General features: G+C 34.6%; 1 protein-coding gene and 1 long non-coding RNA gene across 2 annotated transcripts in view; both read left to right on the top strand.

The window, feature by feature from the left end:
- The window catches only part of LOC107566705 (NACHT, LRR and PYD domains-containing protein 3-like), a 168,944-nt gene extending 161,795 nt beyond the window's left edge, over nt 1-7,149 (top strand). The window contains 4 exon segments of the mRNA XM_016252234.1: nt 3,479-3,652; nt 5,703-5,864; nt 6,065-6,393; nt 6,626-7,149. Coding sequence (XP_016107720.1) covers nt 3,479-3,652; nt 5,703-5,864; nt 6,065-6,393; nt 6,626-6,678 — 718 coding nt within the window. The 3' untranslated portion in view covers nt 6,679-7,149.
- A 3,731-nt stretch (nt 7,150-10,880) lies between these two features.
- Nucleotides 10,881-11,316, top strand: LOC107566707 (uncharacterized). The gene is made up of 3 exons (XR_001606540.1): nt 10,881-10,967; nt 11,090-11,155; nt 11,239-11,316. It is a non-coding gene; the product is annotated as an uncharacterized lncRNA (long non-coding RNA).
- The last annotated feature ends 5,717 nt before the right edge of the window (nt 11,317-17,033 follow it).

Here is a 17,033-nt window from a genome sequence, read left to right on the forward strand (position 1 = left end):
CAAGTCACTTTGATCATGGGTCATTATTAATTATTTCAGTTACTGTAGAGAGAGAGCAATGGTTTTCTTACAGATCTTACAAACTCTTCAATACAAAAATGCAAAATTTCAACAATTTAGTGCCTGTTTCAGAACAAAGCAAATTAATGATGTATCAACAGATCGGCCTCCAGTCTTTATCGGCTGATGTTCAACTTAATCCTTTAGTCCTGCTTAAATTCAGGGACAGTTTTTATTCATTTATTTTTTTAATTGCAGCAAGCACACATACAGCACTACTTTAATGAAAGAACACTTGATCAGATTAATCTTTAATGTTTGTTGTTCATGTCAGTTCACCATGCGTAATGTTAAGAGATACAACTTTTTATTAAAAAAATGCTGTAGACGTATTGTTCATCATTAGTTCTTGTTAACTAATGTAGTTAACTAAGGAAACCTTACTGTATGTAGCTGGGAACAGCAGACCTAAACATATTTGCCAGTTGAGCGAAAGGAAACATTGACAGAAGAACCGGTCTTAAAAGTGACATGAAGTGAATGCATCTGGAAAGAAGTAATGCTTTACAAAGGAAAATGCTGTTCGAGATCATTTCAAGTGTGACTTTCAGAAGACAAATTACAATCAGGCAAACGATCCAAATCCTCCAAAACCTTAATTGATTTTCATAGATCTGATTCATTGTCTTTTCTCTTTCTGTCTTCAGTCTGTGTGGATGCAGTATTACAGAGAAACAGTGTCTCATCCTGACGTCAGCTCTGTGTTCAAACCTTTCACACCTGAGAGAACTGGACCTGAGTGAGAATAAACTAGAAAACAAAGGAGTGAAGCATGTATCTGAAACACTGAAGGATGTACGCTGTAAACTGGAGAGATTGAGGTCATTAACATTCACATACAAGAAACAAAATGATTCAAATCACTTCCAACTGTTTTTAAACAAAGACACTTTATAGTCTGTATATTGTAAAGAGCCTGAGTATTTTGTGATCTGGTGAAGTCAAGATGATCTCTCTTTCTGTGTCTTTACAGAATGTTTTATTTTCTGCTTTTCTCTTTTCCCCAATATAGGTTAAGAGGCTGTGATATAACAGAAGAAGGTTGTTCTGCTGTGACTTCAGCTCTGAAATCAAACCCATCACATCTGAGAGAACTGGACCTCAGTGTGAATAAACTAGGAGACTCTGGATTTGAAAACCTCGGTGATCTACTGAAGAACCCACAATGCAAGCTGGAAATACTAGCGTTAGTAACATTATACTGTACAGCAGTTACAGTGTGATTAAAAATCATTTATTAGTTAAACAGGCCCAGTTTACAGTATTTAAACTGTAGCACTGCATCTGTACTGCAACTGTATTTCTCTGTTGGTCACACTTAATAATAGGCATCTCTAACTAGGAAATAATTGGGTTTAATGTAAAGTATTTGATAAACTGTACTGGTTGTGTACGTGTTCTGCAGAAATCTGTACAGCTACTCTGTATTACTCTAGCTATTGTATTTCTCTGTTGGTCAAACTTAATAATAGGTGTCTCTAACTAGGAAATAATTTGGTTTAATTTAAAATATTTGATTAAATGTACTGGTTGTGTACATGTTCTGCAGAAATATGATGAGATTCACATTTGCTGCAACAATAGATGAGAGACAAAAAAAAATGTATGTCTAGTTTGTTTTTTTTAATGAATGGGAAGAAAACAACAGTTTCTGGCATTTGGAACTTAAAAACAATTAAAAACAGTTAAACTATGGCAACTAAAGATTATATGGAGGACTATATGCCTAATGTTGCACTTTTATAAGATGCCATCGAGAATCTGAACCTTTGTCTTTCTTTTTCTGTCTTCAGTCTGTGTAAATGCAGTATTAAAGAGAAGCAGTGTGTCTTCCTGACTTCAGCTCTGAAATCAAACCCATCACACCTGAGAGAGCTGGACCTCAGTGGAAATGAACTTAAACACACAAGAGTGAATAAATTGTATGATATACTGAAGGATCCATGCTGTAAACTGGAGAGATTGAGGTGAGGAACATTCACGTACAACAAACAATTTAGTGTTTTGGTATATTAATGAAACAGAATGAAAAAAATATATATATTTGTCTCATTTCTCTGAATGCAGGTTAAGGTCTTGTGATATAAAAGCTGAAGATTGTTCAGCTCTGACTTCAGCTCTGAAATCAAACCCATCACACCTGAGAGAGCTGGACCTCAGTGGAAATGAACTTAAACACACAAGAGTGAATAAATTGTATGATATACTGAAGGATCCATGCTGTAAACTGGAGAGATTGAGGTGAGGAACATTCACGTACAACAAACAATTTAGTGTTTTGGTATATTAATGAAACAGAATGAAAAAAATATATATATTTGTCTCATTTCTCTGAATGCAGGTTAAGGTCTTGTGATATAAAAGCTGAAGATTGTTCAGCTCTGACTTCAGCTCTGAAATCAAACCCATCACACCTGAGAGAGCTGGACCTGAGTGGGAATGAAATAGGACAATCGAGAGTGGAAAACCTCGGTGATCTACTGATGAACCCACAATGCACGCTGGAGAAACTAGCGTTAGTAATATTATACTGTACAGCAGTTACAGTGTGATTAAAGTATATTATATTATGAGCTAATGGACTGATGGTTCAGTATTTCTGTCAGCAGAAATATTTATATGCTGAAATCTGACAAAACTTTGCTGCAAAATGAGACAGAAGTGAGCGGACAAAAACTTGCATGACAATAGATTATTCTGACAAGAGTTAAATGGTTTCTATAACACTGATGGTGCTTTTCACTAAATCTAAAATGGGTCATGAAATGCATGTGTCTGGAGGTTAGCTTATGAAGTTAGCAATGTTTTTTTTCCCCCCAGAAGTTTGTAAATGTTTGTCAAATTGATAATTTTCTATCCTCATTTTAACTTTGTCAAAAACACTCTGATTCGGTGGGTGTTACGATTTCAGAAACGCAAGTAGACGTCCACTACTTGTGATTTATAATAGCAACAGTAACAAACTACACCAGCATGCAGTAAATTTAACTTGACTACGCTTTCTTCACTTAATATACTTTTATTCCATTTAAAACTGAAAGAACAGTAAACTACACTAAAATGGCTTTAAATTGAGATTGTGATTTTTCTCACATTAAGAATGTGAAAATAGTCCATTGAAATGTTTCAGTCAGTTCTACATTTATAATTCACAAAATCAGATCTGCATTTATAACATATATGTATTTATATATATTTGACTGAGTGATGATTGTCTAAACTTGGGTTGAATCTAATATCCTCAAATCCTGGTTAGTAATTGGTTTATAGTTCTATAATATATATAATATAATCTATAATAATATTTTCATGCTTCTGCTGGTGTATTAGTGTGATATATGACATTTAGTTATGATGCATTTAACTCACACATGAACTTAACATGGATCTGAGTCATTGTCTTTTCTCTTGTCTTCAGTCTGTGTAGATGCAGTATTACAGAGAAACAGTGTCTCATCCTGACTTCAGCTCTGAAATCAAACCCATCACTCCTGAGAAAACTGGACCTCAGTCAGAATAAAATAGAAAACACAGGAGTGAATCACTTATGTGACGTACTGAAGGATTCACGCTGTAAACTGGAGAGATTGAGGTGAGGAACATGCTTAAAATCATTTCAACTTTGCAATTTAACTATAACACTTTTACTCAATATCTCACAAAGAGTCTGAGTTCACGTTATATTTGTGGAAAATAATTCCTGTTGTGTTTTATGGTTTGATGGAAATAGGGTGTGAAATAAACACCTGACAGGTACCAAACACATGACAAACACGGGTGATCATTTCATTACCGATTAGCTTTAAATGTGGACTGTGGCACAAAGAACCTCAGTAACAGTAACATCACTAACAGTCATGAAGAAATGTGTAACTACAAGATACTTTTTAAAGATGGCAGAGGCCACAGAGTGAACAACAGCGGGGTAACAGTATCAGCCAAACTGCCCGAAGTACATGTGCCTCAAACCAGACAGTGTATAAGCAACGGAGTGCAAAAAAGGCAATTAGTTTAATGCAAGAAATGATGTTTGTGATAAGAGTAACTGTAATGATATTATAACATTAACAGAAAATAACATTGATAAGCTGCAGAAGAGTGAATGTGTTCCTGCAGAATCTTCTTTCTCTGACACTTCGATTGGGCTTTTATTTTTCTTTATTATGTAGAATTTGTTGATTTTTAAACTGCCCTGCTTCCTTCATTTATATTTTAAAACATCAGGCAGCTTCTGTTGGTCAATACTGTGAATTTCTCTGTCAGATTTGAACTCAATACAAAAGTCATCATGTGGGGAAATAAATTGTACATTTTAAAAGTAAATGCATCGGTCTGGTGCTCTTTCAGGGAAAATGAAGAAGCTGGATCTGTTAAGAGTTTTGTGAGGTTTTTTTTCTCTTTTTTTGGCCATATAAATAACAACTGCACCAAACTGCTAATTTTTGCTCCGTTTGGAATCAAATTGAGCTGTTTCTCCTCCTCAAGTATGAGCCCCATATTCTCACTATATATTACAGTGTATGAGCCATAAAATTCTGATATATCAAATATGACACAAAACATAAAGCACATGAAAACATTTTTCTTTAATATTTGTCTAAAGGTTAAAAAAAAGTCCATTAAAAAAAAATTATTTCATTATTTCAGTCAAGGTTAATAACACATGTATTATTATTTTTAATATAACAAAAAGAAGTTTGAACATAATGCTTTTGAAAATACAATAAAATAGTACGCAAAAATGGGGGGGGGGGGGGGATGCGGGATTCCCAATTATTTTATATTTTTATTATTTGAGTATTTAGTGTTGTTTGATAAACACCAAAACTAATACAAAAATCTGAATGGCTGATTGAAAACATGTAAATATGTTTGACTTCCTTCTCTGTGAAAGGTGCATGTCAGGAACAGAAAGTAGTGCAGTCTGCTTTGTTTATGGGGTTTTCCAGAGAAACCTCTGTTCCACGAGCACCATCTACTGTCAGAGAGTGAACTGCAGATTCATTCAGTCTGTCTCCTTCACTCACAGCGGTTCACTGAAGCAACAGTGCAAGTTTATGTTAATGAGAACTTTCAAATATGTTTGGTTCATTATCAAACTGAGGTGGGACAAATTAGACTATGGCGGGCCACCATAGTTTAAATAATTAATGGGAAACACTGTGAATTTCTCTGCCACTGGAAATCCATTAATGAAATATTCGGGGTTTCTTGAGCACCATCTACTGTCAGAGAGTGAACTGCAGATTCATTCAGTCTGTCTCCTTCACTCACAGCGGTTCACTGAAGCAACAGTGCAAGTTTATGTTAATGAGAACTTTCAAATATGTTTGGTTCATTATCAAACTGAGGTGGGACAAATTAGACTATGGCGGGCCACCATAGTTTAAATAATTAATGGGAAACACTGTGAATTTCTCTGCCACTGGAAATCCATTAATGAAATATTCCTCATCACATGGTTTCTCATTGAAGTGACTGTGATTTTGCCTAGAAAATGATGCTAAGAAATGACAAACATGACTGTGACCTCTGGGTTAATATCACACTCTGGGTTAATATCACACTCTGGGTTAATATCACACTCTGGGTTAAAGGGAAAATAATGTTCTTCCTCTGTCTGCTTGTCTTTCTCTTTCTAGTCTAAATGACTGTGGCATTACAGATGTTGCTTGTTTTGCTCAGTCTTTGGCTGAAACAAAAGTACTGCAGTTTTTAAAAGAGCTTGATCTGAGTAAAAATAAAATAGGAGACTCCAAGAACAAGCTCAGTGATGTGCTACGAGACTCAAACTGTAAACTGAGGTGAGAAAACATCCTTCTGTCGCAGACACACTAACACAAACAGACAAACATCATGTACATTTTTAAAATGTATTATATTTAAAAAATAAAATAAAACAAATATTTTTGTTACAGTCTACTTTGTACTAATTAAAATATAGTAACTAATTTTCAACTTGTTCCACTCAACACTGTTGTTCTCTTCTGGTTCCTCCTTACAGCCTGGAGAAAGAACAACCGCTCTGGAGGGCAGGTGTAAACTACATTAGTGGATGGTTTACTCGGTCTAAAGCTCCGGAGGATCCTGTGAAATCAACAGAACAAGAAAAGTCACCGTCAGATGAGGAATCTTCAGAAGGTTCTCACTATAGTACTGATATAAATCCAGCTCAAGAGGATCCTGTGAAATCAACAGAACAAGAAAAGTCACCGTCAGATGAGGAATCTTCAGAAGGTTCTCACTATAGTACTGATATAAATCCAGCTCAAGAGGATCCTGTGAAATCAACAGAACAAGAAAAGTCACCGTCAGATGAGGAATCTTCAGAAGGTTCTCACTATAGTACTGATATAAATCCAGCTCAAGAGGAACCTGTGAAATCAACGGAACAAGGAAAGTATATTACTATTTAAAAATGATTACTAAAGCATACAGGTGGAAGAAGATTAGACCTTCAAATGAAATAATGCAGCATTATTAGAAACACATGTACACATGAGTAATGTTGAATGCTTTATTGTATGTTTGTATTTATCTGAATGCTATTTTGCATGTTTTACAGGTGAAACAGAGGAGGGAGACGAGGCTCATGAGCGCGCAAAAGAGGTGGATTAGTAAGAATACAAGTCTGTGATATAAGACCTTCATCATAATGATGTCAAGATTAAACTCATCCATAATGAAGCAATTAAAATATTGCTGATCATGACTGTGAATGTAATTTAGCACTTATACATCAAATGACAAACTGAAAGTCTAAAATGAAAATTAAATTATTATGGGCTACATGTACACAGATTCAAATCAGTGATCTATAATGGAGTCATTTTTAGAGATCAGTGGTCCTGTGTCGTATTTATATTTCTTTATACCATTGTTTATTTTACATTTATGTATGTTTCACATTACATTTCTCTTACATTTTATATACAGACTGTTTGTTTAAATGTGTTTTTGTAAGTTCTGTGTCTGTCTCATGAGAAACATGTCTCTGTACATAAGACAAAGCTTTGACTGAAGACAGAGATGTGGATGAATCTGTTCTCTCACACCGGCGCACACTGATCTTTACTAGTTAGAATTTATGTAGCACGTTATGTGCTTTCAATCACTAGATTTTTTTGTTTAGTGATTTTAATCTTCTCTTGTATTGTATTGTAATGTGTTGGCATATTGTAACTATACAAATAAAAAACTTGATTATTTTATTTAGTTTGAAGAGTTCATTAGTGCAATAGCCTATGGAAAGCCGTTGTAACATTTAATCTATAAGCCATACTAGTATCTGTTTCCATGGTACTAGTACTTATTTTTTAGATACTAATATCTTTTCCATTAAGTACTAGTACTTATTCATTAGCTACTAGTGCTTATTATTTAGCTACTAGTGTTTATTCTTTGGGTACTAGTGTTTATTCTTTGGGTACTAGTGTATTTTGTAAAGTTACTAGTACTTATTCATTAGATACTAGTACTTATTCCAATAGTGACTAGTATTTAATTATACTCTTCTTGTTAAGAAAAAATAGAACTAGTACTTATTTTTTAGTTACTAGTAACCTTTTAGACCAGAGATATCCTGAACTTAATAGATACTAGTACTTTTTAAATGAGCATTTCTGCCCAGTATGGTAATCGTATGTTGAATATTAATGAGCCAGCAACATATAGGAGAGAGATTACACAAGAAACAGAAACAAGAAGATGGATGTATTTTTTTTGAGGAAACCACATAGAAAAGAATCAATTATTTGTACACAAGCACATAGAAAACGTATTTTTGTCAGTTTTGTAAACACTGTCATTTCGTTAACATAGTAGCCTAATGTTTTGTTTGGTCATCGAGTGACCTCTAGTGGCAGGATGGAGATAAGACACCAATTTTTTTTCCCTATGTTATTTTCCTATTTTTCCTCCAGTAAAAACAATAAATATCATACCAGGGCTGTATGGTAACTTATTTTGCATATAGCACTGGTGCTGCAGACACTGAATGTGTTTACACTAAAGGGGTCATGTGATGCTTTTTTAAAGATTTAAAGCTTTATTTTATGTATTTGGTGTAACAGAATATGTTGACATGCTTTAATGTTCAAAAAACACTTTATTTTTCAAATACTGTACATTATTGTAGGTCCTCTATGCCCCGCCTCTCTCAAACGCTTTGTTTTCTACAAAGTCCCTCCCCTGCTAACACACGACGTAACAGTTACGTAACGTATTCGTAATTTTTGGTAATTTTGTGACTTACCAACAGACAACGTAATGGATTGAGACAATAACAAAAAGTCAGTTGACTAATTTTAAATGCATGGGTATCGGCTTATCACGTACAAATGAAGTTCATTGTATTTATGCTAACATTTTTAAATTAAGTGTACTTAGTTAAGTTTACCTATTTCATACATAAATGGTGCATAAGACACAGAAACCACAAACCACAGAAACTCTCTTATTAACATATTTAATTTACCATAACACAATAGTACTTCACACCACACAAAAAAACAAACAAAGTATAGTCACTGATTTATGATATGTAATTCTCAAAATGCCTAAATACTACAGCAGCGGAGGACATTATCAATTAATATGTCTTAAAAGAACAGTGGTGAAAAACAAACCAGAACAAATTAATACAAATATTCAAGTTCAAAGGACAATCTAAGGAAGGAAAAATCTAATCAGCTCACTGCAAAAGAAGATAGGAGACAAGTAAGTACCTTTAGCTTGACAGGCTGGAATATTGTTTAGTTTGACTGGCCTGTTATTTATTATTTTACAATTTGCATGCTTGCTGGTATTGAATTTAAGGTTATGGCCACACAAACGTCACACTATTTCACAGCAAATAAAGACTTAACATTCAATAACTTCTTTTTCTTTTTCTTTTAGAAATCCAAGCTTTGTAGATGAAAACTGGAGACATGGTTTTAAAAATAACATTACATTTTTAAATGTCATAAGGCAAGCCTACAAGGCTTAATTTAACGCACAGAAATAAGACTGTGTATGTTTAAGCGCCTTCTGTGTTGATCTTGATGCATTGCAATATTGAGCTGTTCAATTTTATTTCTTATTTAGAAATAAAGAAATAAACAGGATGGTTCTCTTAAATTTCTTGTTTTACTAACATGTATCTTTTAGAGGGTTTGGAGAATTCATTATGAGTCAAACACTTGAGTACTGTTAAAACAACCTGTCTGAATAATCAAGTTTGTTTGGCTGGAAAGTGTGCAATTAACTTTTATGAATAAACTGATAACAAAAACACATCAACACTTTGATTACTAAAATATCTTCACTACTGAATTGCAAAATTATTTTTCTCAGCAACGAGGGGGTAACACAATTAAACTCACAGCGTCGTCGTTAGACGAGAGACGCTGAACTGATGCAATCATGCATCTCTCTTTTTCTCTCTCAATAATTACTTCAAATAAATGCTATAATTCATTCATTCATTCAAATAATAATACACATTACTTTATTTTCTGTGCCTGATTCAAAGTGGACAGAATGGTAGATCTAATGAGCCATAACTGACAAAAAAACCACAACAAACAACCCAGTTGACCCTCCGCTCAAATATTGTGCTGCAAACATCAATATCAGCTTTAAGTTGTCATTGCTGACAAATGAGCATGGAACCAGTGGGAATAATCCACGGCTAGCTGTGCATTAAAGGAATAGTCTATCCTAAAATGAAAAGCAATTTACTGTTTTAATTCCCTATGCCTCTCTTTCTTTTATGGATAACAAATGGATATAAAAAAAAAAAATTCTGCTCACTCTCATCTGTATAATGGCAGTGAATAGCGACCAGGGAATATGTTCTGGGGGAATATGATATGAAATTTTATGCATTTAATGAAAATCCTGATATTGGCCTTTGGTCATGGTCCATAAAATAAAGAAGGCCATACAGCATTAGATCAACACCAGGGTGAGTAAATGATTTCAGTCGATGTATGTGCTCCACATTCATTTCACATGAACAACTGTTCGTATATAAATGTGTTGCTAACATCACATTTCCTCATGTGTTGGTGTGCTACAGTATGGCTATCTCTTTTTTCATACTGTACTATTGAAGTCAGTGTGGTCAACAGAGCAAAGAAACTCATTCAGGTTTAGAACAACTTGTGGTGAGCAAATGACAGAATTTTCTTTTTTACAACCTGCACCAATATAAATACAATAGTGGAGTTAGGTCAGTGTTTATATCAACATCCTAAACCATAAAATGGTGGTTTGTCCTGGAATAAAATCCTGGAATGACCTATTCTACAGCAGGTATAAACAATCTGGTCCCATCGTTTGGGAAATTGATAGAAATGTTATTTTTCCAACATTTGGCCTAATTTCATAATTAGACATTTTTAAATTTTTATTTTGTAAGACTCCAATACAATTATGAAGTAATAATTTTATGACAAATAAATATTTCAGTGAGTAAAACTGTCTATAGTATTAAACACTACACAACATTGTTATTTTAAATTGTCCCTGGATCAGTAGGGAACTCTTGTAATAAAGTTGCGGTCTCTGGAGAGACCTAAAAATGGCTGTCCACCAACGTTTACCATGTCAACAATTCTGTGTTTTTCTGTCAATATGGTATATTTTTCTGTGTCTACATTAATGAGGAAAAAAATTTACTTAAATTATTTTAGCAAATGGCTGCAATATAACAAAGAGTGAAAAATTTAAGGGGGTCTGAATACTTTCCGTACCCACTGTATATTAGATTTTTCCAAACACAAATGGCGTATTAATGAGAGGTAAAATGCTTAAATGAATGTGTGTGGCAGGAATATCTGGACGTGTTGGGCCGCCTCATGGTTCTGGCAGGAAGAAGTGCCAAGCAGGTGCAATGGACCAACGTCTATCAGGACGCGCTGGTGAGAGTCGCTTCACCGCCTGCTGTGTGTGAAACATACGGCCCGCTCTGGTTTCGTCATACTCTGATGCCTCATAAAGCATTGTGAGTTTATTGAGTTTGTGTGATGTGGTTCATTTACAGGGTCTGGGGCTGGTGGTGACGGGGACGATGCCGGTGTTCAACCTCACTGTGGACGGAAACTCTCAGGTGATGCTCAGTCACTGATGGATCAGCACTGACTATGAACTCCGTTGTGTTCATATCATTGATGTCAGTGTTTGTGTGTTCAGAATCAGCTGATTTTAGGGGTGATGGGAGTCGATGTTCATCTGGATGAGCTGAAGAGACTCACGCCACAATACAAGGTGAACTTTATCACACTGAAAAACCTGTGATTGTTACATTGAGCTACGTGAACATTTTCATTGTCAGATTTTGTGTGGCTTTTGAGTAAATGTTGTTAAAAAAAATTATATTTAATGCATTTATTATAAGCAATTTTGTATATGTTTATGTATATAAATTAGGTAAACATACTTACTATTAGTTGCACGTACACATATATTCACACAATCCTTAAAACGGGGCATTTCTAATGAATTAAACTTATTAACTATTGACTATTAACACATCTACACATCCAGCCTCAATATATACTACAATATATAATACTGTCTTGTATTCCACTCTGCAGAAAGTTTTGGAACAGTCCAAATCACGAACACCGGCGGGAGGGTTCGGAAGAGTTCACTTTCGAGGGGTGGCCTTTCTTACAGTGGGAAAGTAAAATGATCTTTCATCTTCTCTGTGTTTGTCTCTTTCTAGTCTTAATGACTGTGCCATTACAGATGTTTCTTCTTTAACTCCGTCTTTGACAAACACAAAAGCACTGGTGTTTCTTAAAGAGCTTGATCTGAGTAACAGTAACATTGGAAACTCAAAGCAGCAGCTCATTGATGTACTGCGAGACACAAACTGTAAACTGAGGTGAGTAAACATCACTTGGTTGCATTCACCCTAACATGAACAGCCAAATATATGAATACAATTTGTGTTTTAAATGTTATATTTAAAACATTATTATTGTTTTAGAAATATATGTACGACAAATAGTTTTAAATGTGTAACTAATAAAAAACATTGGCTTACTAGGTGCACTGGTGAAAACTTCATTGGGAACTTTGGTGGACGGATTACATCTAAAGCTCAACAGCATAAAACCAGTCATCACCAGGTGAGAGATCCCTAGAAGGCCCTCACTAATACTGTAATAAATGAATATGTGTGATGTCTGAATACTAAAATGTAAAATGTCTTTGAGAATGGGGATTTTTGGCAAGATGTCACCAAACAGCAATTCATAATGCAAACGCTATTCAAAACCTACAGCTATGAATTTAATGTCTTTATACACACATGCTTTTTTATTTAAACAGCTTCAAATAATATTATTTTAATAAATGTGAAGTTTATTATACTAGCTTTTGTTTATGATTATTTGAAATTATGACTAATGCATACAGGTGGAAGAGGCTCTGACTTTAAAATTACCATATTACAACTTTTTCGCAAATAAACAATGCTGCATTAATAGAAATATGCATGCGTGATATTGAATGATGGTTGTTAGTATTCATACAAATCATTTTGTTTAATTTACAGGTGAAATTGAGGAGGAAGAAAAGCTCTGAGGTGGGCTAGCAGGAATATCAATCTTTAGCATAAGGCCTACATCATAATGATGTTGGAATTAAAGTCACCTATACTGAAGCATTTAAAATATTGCTCATTATAATTGGGTTGTCAAATTTAGAATTCAAATATATCAAATGATATAAACCAACTGAAAGTCTGAAATGAAAGTTGTCAATCATCTGTAAATGGCCTACATTTGCAGATTTAGTACTTTTAATTTCGTTTTTTTATTTCTGTATACATTTAATGTACATTTATGTCAATTTTACATCATATCTCCCTTTATATATTCAGTATATTGATTGTTTAAATGTCTATTAAATCAGTTATTGTATGTGTTTGTCTGATAATGCACATATATTGTCTTAGTTCTGTGAAGAAACATCCAAGTAATAGTTTATTTTTGTTTCATTACACTCTGTACATTAAACGATGATACTTTGACTGATAAAAGAGGTATGGATGGAGTCTGTCCTCCTACAGCCCAGACTTACTAAACTTACTAAACTTTAGTATTACCGGTTAAAAGCATTTATGTACCCAGTTTCCTCCTCCTTTGAAGTTCTTGCTTTCACCTGCACCATTTCAGAAAGTCTGCATTTTGGATTTGCATTTTGCTTAATCTTCTTTTCTGCCAGTGTATTGTATTGTAATATGCATTGATGTATTGTAAATATACAGTAAAGAACTTGATCATTTCATTTGTTTAAAGGGTCATTAGTTCACTTTTTATATTGCTTGTGTGTGTGTGTGTGTCTTTTATTTTATAGGAAGAGGGAGTGCAGACTGAAAGGTAGGGATGAGATCGGGACTTGATCCAGATCAGATTCAAACCTGCATCCCAGTGAGTCAATAGCTCCTCCATGTGCTGAATGAACACGGTCTGATGTTTAAAACAAGATTTTTGAAGGATTTCTGCCTTTATCCTCTTGAGCATCTATATTTGTATTTTACTAAAACACATTTACTTTCCATCAACACTTGTATTTTGTACACAATGTATCAAAATAATTTAAGTTGAAAATAAAAAATGAGCGAGGTGACATTTTGCTGTGAACAGAGACTTGGATATAATTTTATGTCAGGTCAGTTTGAATACAAATATGGACTAAACTGGGTCCATAGGCAGTGTACAGGTGCATCTCAAAAAATGTGTATATCCTGAAAAAGTACTTTTTTGTAACTTATTTCAAAAAGTGAAACTCATATATTCAAGATTCATTGCATGTAAAGTAAAACATTTCAAAAGTTTTTTTAATTTTTTTATTTTTATGATTAGAGCTTATAGCATATGAAGTCAAAAATACAGTATCTCACAATATTACATTTACATTTGAGTTTCATTAAATGACCATCCCTACAGTATACATTCTGGGTATCTCTTGTTCTTTGAAACCACAATAACGGGGAAGACTGCTGACCTGGCAATGGTCCAGAAGACGATCATTGACACCCTCCACAAAGAGGGTAAGTCACAGAAGGTCATTACTGAAAGGGCCGGCTGTTCACAGAGTGCTGTATCAAAGCATATTAAATGCAAAGTTGACCGGAAGGAAGAAATTGGGTAGGAAAAGGTGCACAAGCAACAGGGATGACCGCATGCTTTAGAATACTGTCAAGCAAAGCCGATTCAAACACTTGGGAGAGCTTCACAAGGAGTGGACTGAAGCTGGAGTCAGTGCATCAAGAGTCACCACGCTCAGATGTCTTCAGGAAAAGGGCTACCAAGCCACTTCTGAAACAGAAACAACATCAGAAGCATCTTACCTGGGCTAAGGAGAAAAAGAACTGGACTATTGCTCAGTGATCCAAAGTCCTCTTTTCAGATGAAAGTAAATTTTGCACTTCATTTGGAAATCAAGGTCTGGAGTCTGGAGGAAGACTGGAGAGGCACAGAATCCAAGCTGCTTGAAGTCCAGTGTGAAGTTTCTGAAGTCAGTGATGATTTGGGGTGCCGTGACGTCTGCTGGTGTTGCTCCATTCTGTTTTATCAAGTCCAAAGTCTACCAGGATATTTTGGAGCACTTTATGCTGCCATCTGCTGACAAGCTTTATGGAGATGCTGATTTCCTTTCCCAGCAGGACTTTAGCACCTGCCCACAGTGCCAAAACCACTTCCAAGTGGTTTGCTGACCATGATATTACTGTGCTTGATTGGCCAGCCAACATGCCTGCCTTGAACCCCATATTGAATCTATGGGATATTTTCAAGAGAAAGATGAGAAACAGTCGATCCAACAATCCAGACGAGCTGAAGGCTCAGTAGTGCCTCAGCAGTGCCACAGGCTGATCGCTTCCATGCCACACCTCACTGATGCTGGAGTTTGTGCTAAAGGAGCCCCGACCAAGTATTGAGTGCATAAATGAACATAATTTAAAGAACTTAAACTTTTCTGTTTTGCAAATCCTTTTTTTTTGATTGATTTTAGGAAATATTCCAATATTTTGAGATACTGGATTTTTGACTTTCATGAGCTGTAAGCTCTAATCATCCAAATTAAAACAAAAAAAACTTTTGAAATGTTTTACTTTACATATCATGAATCTAGAATATATGAAAGTTTCACTTTTTGAAATAAGCTACAAAAAAATGATACATGTGTGAATATTGATTAATAGAATGTTATTCATATTAATATTGCCATGCCATATTAATACGGTATTAATATTCTAATTATTAGATACATTTACATAATAGACATCCTTAATCTCTGATGGCTCATTCTGCTCTGTTTGTTCTGTTGTTGGTGTTTCTTTGTCTTGACACAAGTACAGTACTTACACTGCATGGTATCTGTTTTGGTATAGCAGCCTTTTAATAAGAATGAGTGCACAAGAACAGTGTTGAACCTGATACCAATACTGCATGTGTAGCATCTCTCTTCCTCTTTTTGTATGTTTTGTTGATGTAACTATACAGAATAAAGAGTTAACTCCTGTTTTATTTTCTGCTCTCTTTCTCTAAGGTACTGTTGTATGACAAATTTTGGTTGTTCTGCACTGACTTCAGCTCTGAAATCAAACCCACCACACCTGAGAGAGCTGGACCTGAGTGGAAATCAACTAGGAGACTCTGGAGTGAAAAACCTCAGTGATCTACTGATGAACCCACAATTCAAGCTGGAGAAACTACAGTTAGTATCATTATACTGTACAGCATTTAAACAGTGATGAAAGCTTATTATGCTGTTAGCTAATGGACTGATGTATATTATGTGTATCAGTAGAAAAAGAATTGGGTTACACTTTACTTGAAGGGGTGCTTTTTATTTTTTACTTTGAATCAATATAAACTTTGTGGTTATAAAAAATATTTCAAATACTGACATCTATCTGACAAATCCTTGCTCCAAAAAAAGAGAGAGATTTGAGAACAGACTAAAAAAATAGTGCAACTTGAGTGATTTGATTATTGTTACATGGCTTTATGGTACTTTATTATGCATTATATTTGTGGAAAATAATTCCTTCTAGTTATGTGTTTTTGATCTGATGAAAACAACGCTTGAAATGAACACCTGCCAAGTACCAAATGTTGGTAAATTTTGGCCATAGAGTCACAGACCACTATGTGGCGTGATAATTTACTAATCAGTTAGCAGGATATGTGCAACTGTGGCAAAAGTATCTTCTCTCTGTCGGTAACATCATTAACAGTCATGAAAAATGTGTAAGTATAAGTATACACTGTAAAGCATTCATGTGAAATCTACAGGAATTTACTGTGTTTGTGCACAGGAAATTACTGTATACTAGTTCACAGTAGAATAGTGTAGTTTCAGTCAAAATTGCAGTAATGTAAGAAGTACTGTGAGTGTCACAGTAACCAGCAATGTATTGTAGAAAACACAACACGCAATTATGTACTGTAGAAAATTACAGTAACCAACAATGTGCTGTAAAAAAAATAATGGATATTATTTATATCCAGCTTAGTTTTCACAAGAAAGCGGGTGCGACTATTTGTAACTTGAATGTGTTTGGCTTCTGGTGTCTTTCGTTTCCAGTTATTTTACCTGTACAAAAACAGCCCATTATACTGCTTTATATAAACTTTTAATTATTATCATATTATTTTAACTTCAGTATCATAATCATAAATTCACCCCCCAGAACGTGATTTCACCGTACTGCCATACACTAGGGTTTTCTGAAACCCAGCCACTGGGATAGAGAAGGAAAACATAGTAGCCTACACTGGCAGCTGGGTTTCCAGCCAATGACTGCATTTGACTACTCACTGTAATTCAATTACATTTTAGGTTTGAATAGAGAATACAGGAAGCAAATGTATTCTTTAGTAAAAATTTAAAAAAGAAAAAATGACCAGAAGGTCATCAAGATTTTATTGTTTTCAACACATCTAGCAATAAGTGAAGAATGATAAATG

Source organism: Sinocyclocheilus grahami, unplaced genomic scaffold (genome assembly GCF_001515645.1).
Source record: "Sinocyclocheilus grahami isolate Dianchi unplaced genomic scaffold, SAMN03320097.WGS_v1.1 scaffold1094.1, whole genome shotgun sequence".
NCBI classification, from domain to species: Eukaryota; Metazoa; Chordata; class Actinopteri; order Cypriniformes; family Cyprinidae; genus Sinocyclocheilus; species Sinocyclocheilus grahami.